The 8,013-nt window shown below is 53.8% G+C and overlaps 2 protein-coding genes across 2 annotated transcripts; one reads left to right on the top strand and one right to left on the bottom strand.

The window, feature by feature from the left end:
- Positions 1–5: 5 nt before the first annotated feature.
- NDUFA3 (NADH:ubiquinone oxidoreductase subunit A3) lies at positions 6–2,129 on the top strand (the record flags this gene model as incomplete). Its single annotated transcript, XM_006907160.2, has 3 exons — positions 6–24; positions 1,379–1,456; positions 1,969–2,129. Coding segments are annotated over 3 exons (189 nt in total), but the record flags the coding sequence as incomplete, so codon positions are not given.
- Positions 2,130–2,171: 42 nt separating this feature from the next.
- Positions 2,172–7,795, bottom strand: TFPT (TCF3 fusion partner). The gene is made up of 6 exons (XM_006907147.3): positions 7,654–7,795; positions 7,057–7,315; positions 4,456–4,526; positions 2,982–3,051; positions 2,678–2,893; positions 2,172–2,330 (listed from the first exon to the last, which is right to left on the bottom strand). Exons 1-6 carry the CDS (start codon positions 7,674–7,676, stop codon positions 2,211–2,213), a joined length of 759 nt encoding a protein of 252 aa, XP_006907209.1. The 5' UTR covers positions 7,677–7,795; the 3' UTR covers positions 2,172–2,210.
- Positions 7,796–8,013: the final 218 nt, after the last annotated feature.

Genomic DNA, 8,013 nt, shown 5'->3' with positions numbered 1-8,013 from the left:
CGTCGTTCACCATCGGGGGCCTCGGTGCGTGAGCGCGAACGTGCATCACTCCAACCGGCGTCCCATCTTTACCTCCCCCACCCGCCCCAAAGGTCCCATCGCCCCCCACTAGCGTTCCGCCTTGTACTCCAAGGTCCTCTCTTTGTCTTCACCGTTCTGTGACCCCACCAGTGTGTCAGCACCCTCACGACGTCCCCTTGCCTACCCCCTCCCTAATATTATGACCCTTTCACCACCCCCACCCCATACACACCCACCGAAGAGGTCCATAATCCCCCAAGAAAAGATTCTGAACCCTGGCTGTGCATTAAAAGCACCTGAGCCCTAAAGTAACAATAATAACAATAATGTCCGATTCCTACCCCCTTTCACCATCACGCTCCAACAGAGTTGAGCTGGGTGCGGTAGGCGTGGGGTTGAGGAATTCAGTACCTTGTGAAAATGTCCCAGTGATTCTAACTGTACTGCTCTCTTGAACCTTTGCTCTAGAACAGGGTTACTCATACTTGAATGTGCACTGGGGCCACTTGGGGGGGTGGAGATAGTGCTTGTTAAAATGCAGGCACTTAGTAGGGCTGGGGTGGGGCCAAGTTCCCAGGTCTTGTCAATGTCGCTGGTCTGCAGACCATGCACTGGGCAAGGTTCTTAGAGCACAGTTGTCCCATACAGCAGCCATGGGCCACAGTGGGCACCAAGCACTTAGAAAGGGGTCCATAATGAATCGAAGTGGCACATGCTACGCTCGTGTAAAGTACACGCTGTCGGATTGAAGAGACTGTTGCTATACTGAAATGATGTTTGGGATGTACCAGATTAAATATAGTTTTTAAATTAATTTGTATGTTTTAACTGTAAGGCGGCTATAAGAAAACGTAAAATTACATGTGTAGCTCATATTTCTATCAGTGCCAGCTTAGAACATTCCTTTATATGTCCTACCGCACTCCCCAGACTCCAGGCTTCCACCCTAAATGGACTGTGGTTTCTTGGAGATGGTTCCTTCTATAACCCCTCCTCCTCAGTTTATAACATTTCATGAATCCTCAAACATTCCCAAGACTCGCCCCCCACCTAGTGTGCTCCATGAGCACCTCTACCCTCAGATGTACTCAGCCTATGACCACCCCTACTTCCCTCCTATGTGCTCTCTCGGTTTCACCTATTTGAAAGTGCTTGGCTCCCAGCCCCACCTCCAAAAAGTGGTAAAACCTTTTGAGGAATGGGGATCCTAGTGCCAAGGGGCCTCCTGGAGGTGCTGTACCTCCTGCCCCCCATGCACTTGACTCCCCCCCTTTGCTAAAGTTCAGCTTCAGCCCCTTCCCATCCTTCCCCTCCCATAGCCACCTTCTCTAGGCCTCACCCCTCTGTCTCTCCACAGCTATAATTCTGCCCTCTATAAGCCCGTACACCAAGTACGCCACCATGATCAACCAGGTCACACCCTACAACTACCCAGGTGAGTGGCCAAGGCAGGGGCTGCAGGGACCTCCCCATTTTAGGTAGGAATAGAAGGCTGGTCTTTCCTCAGTAGGGAGCTGAGATTCTGCAGGGCTGGCTGGACTTTTTCTTTTTTTGTGTCATATAATTCACATGCCGTAAAATTCACTTCCTGTCCATTTTTGTACTTTTTGTCTTGTGGTTCCAGATTTCTCTCCCTCTGGATTCCCACCTCTGTTGCTTTCTGGATTTTTGTCTTTCTGGTTCTCGACCTCCAGGTTTCCAACCTCTCTTCCTTACCTGTTGTATCTTTCTCTGTCTCCTTTCTGTGTCACCCTCTCTCCCTCTGGTTTCCCAAGTCTCTGGATCTCTGTATGTCCCTGGTTGTCTGTCTGATTCTCTGGCTCTCACTGTCCTGTCTTCTCTCCCCGCTGGGGTCCCACTTCCCTTTGAATGTAAACTGACAGACCAGGCCCTCTTTGCGGGTCCCTGGAGATCACTGGTCTCAGTGGCCCCCCTTTTGTCCCACAGTGCCCGTCCGAGATGATGGGAACATGCCTGACGTGCCCAGCCACCCCCAAGACCCCCAGGGCCCAAGCCTGGAGTGGCTGAAGAAACTGTGAGCCCCTCCACTGATGGAGGAGGCCCCACCCCTAGGGCCCCCAATAAAAATGTGAACACAGACTCCTGAATTTGAGTGTGTGTGTGATGAAAGGTGGAAACAGCAGACAGTGGCCAGGGCGAGTATGGGGTCAGTTTATTGGGGGGGGGCGTCAATCAAAGGGGGGACTGGCTAGGGTCGGGTAGGGCAGCAGTTTGTCTGGCCCCCGAGAAACCCAACTCGAGTCCAGGGCCTCATCTGTTTCGAAGCCAAAGTCTTCCTCGACCTTAATCTAGGAAGAGAAGAGCAAGCTGTGAGTGGCCCTGGGATCTAGACGAGGCCCTCAGGTCCCACATTCTTGCTCTTCAGGCCAGACCGCCTCCTGGGTGTGCCTCGGAGGGTCCCAGTGTTCCCAGGGCCATGTAGTCTCCAGTTTCCCCCAGCCTCACCAACCTCTCCCTTCCTTCCTCTTTCCCCATAGCCACCTCTCTGCATCTTCCTCCTTCCTTTCCACCCAAGCCTTCCTGGCTTTTTCCAACTCCTCCTTCCCTGCCCCACCCTGACCCTCTCCAACCCTTCCTGTGTCACCTCCTTTCTCCAGCTTTCCCAGCCTGGCCCCCTGCAAAGCCAGCTTCCCACCTGCACAGGGGCCAGTTCTGGAGTCAGCGTGACTCCTCTCCGTCCTTCCCGGGGCGCTCGCCGCCTCTTCCGCCCACTAGGCCCCTCGCCAGGGGCTGGGCTGCTGGGTTCTAGGGGTGCCGGTGTCCTTCTGGGTGGGGATAGCCCTTCTTTCTCTGGAGGCTCGTTCTCGGCATTGCCTGGGGTAGGGGCATCTGTGCCCTGGCTGCCCTCATCCTGGCAGGGAGACAGGACGCAGGTAAAGGCTGCATCCTGGACTCCCGGCTCCCTCAGCACCCCCAGCCCCCCAGGAGCCCACACTCACCTCCAGTACAATGGTGAACTGGCTGGTGCGGTAGTCATCGCCGTAGGAGTCCAGCACTCTCATGAGGAACCTAAGCCCAGGGAGAAGCCACCAGGGGACACCTATATCCTCTGGGGGTTGGGGAAAGGGTACCTGACAGCCCAGTTCTGACTCCCTCTGAAGCCAAAGTGTCCTCAACCCAGAAGGCTGAGCTCTGGGGTCTGAGAGACCTGGTGCCAAGGACCTGACCAGCCAGTGGGACTCTGGCCAAGACAAGGTCACCTCTGCACCTCAGTTTCATGTTCTGTCAACAGGAAATGACAACCCAACGGGGCAGGCTGCCTGAGAGTGACACTACAAACCAGTGGATGTGGTCCCTGAAGCTCTCAGTGGGACATCCGTGTAGTACAGGTTCAAATGCAAGTCACTTTAATTGGTAACTACACGTGAGCTGTGCAGAACACTGCCGTGACTTTGTATCTTCTCCAGCCGCCTTTTCTCTCTTTGCTTCCACAAGCTTTTTGGTTTCTTTTTTTTAAGTTCCAATCAATTGAATGCTACCTGGGAGCCAGCAAATCACAACAGGTTGGAAAGAGGATGGATGGTACCTGATTGGAACTTAAAAAGGACGGTGGGGGCGGCAGAAGGAAAAGCAAGTGCAAAGGCCCTGAGGTGGGCGTGTGTCTGGTGGACGATGAGGCTGGTGTGATGGGCCATGTGATATGGGGCCTGGCTGGCTATCGTAAGATATTAACTGAGTCACATGGGACCCCAGTACGGTTTTGAGCAGAGGAGCGACTTGGCCAGTCTTACATTTCATTTTGTTCATTTTTTTTGCTTTTGAAAAAATCTTTTTTTTTAATGGTGAGAAGGGATACATAATATTTACTGACTTAACCATTTTTAAATGTACAGTGCAGTGGAATTAAGTATGTTCCCGTCGTCGTGCAACCATCACCACCATCTCCTGAACTTTCTTAATTTTTCCAAAGTGAACTTCCCTAGTAAACAGCTCCCCACTCTCCTCCCCCAGCATCCACCATCCTCCTTTCTGTCCCTACAATTTGACTAAGTGCCTCACTGTGGAGCCCTTCAGCCCTTCAGCCCTAGAGCTCCCCACCCTGCTTTGTGTTACCAGAGGTGGGAGGCTCTGAGCCGAGCTCACCCCCTGTGCACTCTCTTTTGCCCCTCTGCAACCTTGTGGCATTGGTGTGAATTTGGTGTTACCCTCAGTTGACAGGAAACAGGCTCAGAGAAGTGGTGTTGCTTGCTGAGAGTCGCACAGTGAAACAGTGATTGAAATTAAGCCTTGTCAAGGCTTGTGCTCCATTTGCTGCACTCCACTCAAAGGGAGCACACCTCCCTGCTGGCCTCAGGGCCCTCACCACCACACCACACCCACCGCCCCACCCTCTCCAACCTGGCTTCCTTCTGGCCCCAGATGGGGAAGGTGGTGGAGAAATGGAGAGAGGCACGCGGGCGTGCAAGGGGTTACCTCCGCTCCTGCTGGAGTCTCCGCGTTATCCTCTGCACCTGGTGCAGCCTGTTTAGGACTCGTTCATTCACCTGCAGGGGGTGGGAGAGCACAGGCCAGCTGGACCCTGTTTGTCGCCCCCAGACCACCCACTAAATTGAAACTCCCACGCCAGAATCCCGCCTGCCATCCACCCTCCTCAGCTCCATTTTCCTCACGACCTTCACCATCACCATACATCCCATCCTGGTACTGAGTGTGCTCACTCACACACCAGAACACAAGTGCCAAAGGATGAGGATTTGTGCCTGTGTCCATAGAGCTTCTGGCAGAGCCTGGTGGAGTGGGTCCTCTGTAGATATTTGCAGAACGAATGACTTCACATAGTGATAGTGTTGGAAGATACCAAGATAGCAGATTAGTGTGCTGGAGACTAAGGAAGGAGGCGCTAGTGAGGGCGTCAGAGAAGAAGAGTGAGCCAAAACCCAAATGATGACAAGGAGACAAATAAGTCATGGGCCAGGAAGGATTCCAGGCTCAGAGAACAGCCACTGCACAGTTTCCGAGGCCCTAGCCTAGACACGGAGGGAGAGGGATGTGACGAAACCAAATAGAATACAGTGGCAAGAGTGGGCCTGGGTTCAAATCTGGACTCTGCTGCTGCTCAGCTATGTGAGCTTGGGCAAATTACTTAATCTCTCTGAGCCTTGGTGTCTGCATGTGTAAGATTAGAACAGTTAACAGAAGCTCTTCCTGGGGGAGGTGGGCTAAGAGCACAGGCTCAGATGCCAGCCAGCTCCTTTGAGCAAATGATTGAGTGAGGCCCCTTGGGCCCCGCATCTACCTGTCCAATAGGTGGAGAGGCAAGGCTGGAAGAGATGTCCTGTCTAGGCAGGGCAACCCCTCAGCAGGCCTGGCACTCAGTGCCCATAGGTGAGCAGTCACCTAATGGCACCACCTTTGCACTAAAAACCCCATGAACACAGAGTGCCAGGTATGAAATACTCTTAATGTGGGTGGAGAGAAGGATTCACATGAGAAGTCAAGACACGGGATGAAAAGGGGAGCAGAGAGGAGAAGGGTGAGGAGAGAAAAGCGGAGTGGTCGGAGGGATGGGGTAGCTGATGGAGGGCTGGAGACAAGACCATCTGGTGAAAAGTAGCTAGTGTCTGGCTTAAATAGTATTAGATCTGAATGACCTCCACGTCATCTATTTTACATCCATCCATACCCACACACATACACATATGCATAAAACTAAGTTACAAGTAGCACTGCCATGGACATCCTGGTGGATGTCCCTATTCCTGCAGGGCACATCTGGAGGACGGAGGACTTGAATTGCTGGCCACAGGGTGCGTGGAGGCTCAGGACTAGAATACCTGGAGCCAGCCCTGCTCCACGCACCTCCATGGCTCCCAATTCCCACAGCCTAGCATTAAGGCCATTACCCCCAGGCCTCGCCAACATTCACTGTCCAATCGTGCTCCTCTCGTCCTGAGTAAGCCCTGTGCTGCCTAGAGTCTGCATGCACTTTCCCTTCTGTCAGCCTGACTGCTCAGACATCACTTCCTCAGTCTCTAACTCACCCCTCCTCTCCATCTCCTTGACTCCTGCCTCAGCTCAGGCTGCATTCTCTCCTACCTGGACCACCAGTATTCCCCTTCCAGAACCCCCAAGACCATTGTGATGCATTGAATGCTGTCCCCCAAAAGAGGTGTGTTGGAGTCCTAACTCCCAGGACCTCAGAATGTGACCTTATTCAGATATAGGGTCTTCACAGAGGTGAACGAGTTAAATGAGGTCATTAGTGGACCCTAATCCAATGACACGAATCCTTATAAAAGGAAATGAGAGACACAGAACACCAAAGACCGCCTGCAAACCGCCAGAAACTGGGAGAGAGGCACGCAGCAGATTCCCCGCCCCCGCGCCCTCAGAAGGCCCAACCCTGTGGTCATCCGGCCTCGGACTTCCAGCCTCTGGTTGGCAGTACACATCTGTTACTTAGCCACTCGGTTTGTGGTGCTTGCTTACAGCAGCCCTAGCAAATGAATACAACCAAGTTCAGAGTCTTCCAAACATACAGATCTGGCCTTGATCCCTTTTGTTTGAAACCTTTCATTAGTTCCCTCTCACTGCAAAAGAAATCCAAATTTCACGTGCTGGCGTTTGTGGCCTTTGAAGATTTCTGCCCTACCTACTGCTCATCAAAGAAGCTAGTCCAGTAATTTAGCCAAGGGAACCTGAGTCTGGGGCAGAGGCCATGAGGATGGACAGGAGAAGGATCCAGGGAGATACAAGAAGCAAAATGGACAGGAGAGAGAAGTGACTGATGTCAGGAGACCTGAAGAACGTGAGCTCTGACTTGTGCTGGGTGGGGAGCAGGACAGGAGCCTGGGAGGCATCAGCGAGCTGATCTGGGCGGGCAGGGAAGTTCCTAGAGAACACAGCTCTGCCTCGCACAGTGCCTGTCTCATAACAGGTACGGAATCAATGAATAATGAATGAATGATGCATTCAGCGAGGCAAAAAAACGCTGGGCATGTGGACAGGCAGAAACTGGGAGGGGGAGGTAATTTAGGCTAGAGGACTCCGAAACGGGAATCCGCACTCACCTACCTGCTCGATCTCCCGGCAGCGCCGACCTAGCGCCTGGTACTTCCTGCGATTTAGTTCCCGCTGGCGCCGCCGCCGGCCCCGAGCTGCCTCTTCCTCTTCATCTCGCTCTCGGAGCCCCGAGCCTCCCAGACCCCCAGACACGAACTCCACTTCTGTCTCAAGCTCGCTCTCCAGGATGTGACCACCGAACAGCGGAGGCAGCGCCAGCTCCGAGCCTGGCGGCGCTGAGAACTCTTCAAAGCCCACGGCTGCCATGGTCCTGTAGGGTCAGGGTGCTCAGGAACCTTGAACGCCTGGCCCCCAGGCCCTCCTTCCTCAGACACAGGGGTCCAGGCCCCCAGACCCTTCCGGAGGATCCAGGTAAGTTCAAGGCCCCAACTTCTCACTGAGACTCAGGAGTCCAAGCCTCGAACCTCTGGACCCCCGCCTCTTCCCCGAAGATGCTCGAGTACAGACCCCAGTCCCTAAAACAGTTCTAAGTCAAAGCAGTTGCATGAACTACAATCCCCATCAGCCCCCAGGGTAAAGCGCGGACGGTTACATGTTATGCAGCCGCAATGTCTTTTGGGATTGATAATCTTCCCCCAAACCTCTTACCCCTCTCTCTGCTCCAGTTCCATCTCTCTCCGGCTCCCGAAGCCCTGGCCTCGAAACTTACTCGCAAACCTCTAGGTTAAGTCGTTTGCGAAACTACCCGTCCCATCAGGCTTCACGACCAAGCATCCGGGACTCCGCCGCTACGCCTCCTGGGATTGTAGTTCCTTTTCTCCGACCTCGCCTCCGCCTCCCCCACGCCCCAGACCAGCTGAAAGTCTAACGTCGCCACCAGTCGTCTGAGTTGCCCTCGTCTTTATTCTTGTGTCGATATCCTGTCGTTCGACTACGGCGAGTTGCCGTTTCGCAGGCTTAGTCCTCGGCGGCGGCCGTGGGCCAGTGGAGCCCCCTCTCCCCGCCCTT

The sequence above is a fragment of the Pteropus alecto genome, unplaced genomic scaffold (assembly GCF_000325575.1).
Source record: "Pteropus alecto unplaced genomic scaffold, ASM32557v1 scaffold432, whole genome shotgun sequence".
Lineage (NCBI taxonomy): Eukaryota > Metazoa > Chordata > Mammalia > Chiroptera > Pteropodidae > Pteropus > Pteropus alecto.
This window is presented reverse-complemented; position numbering and strand designations above follow the sequence as displayed.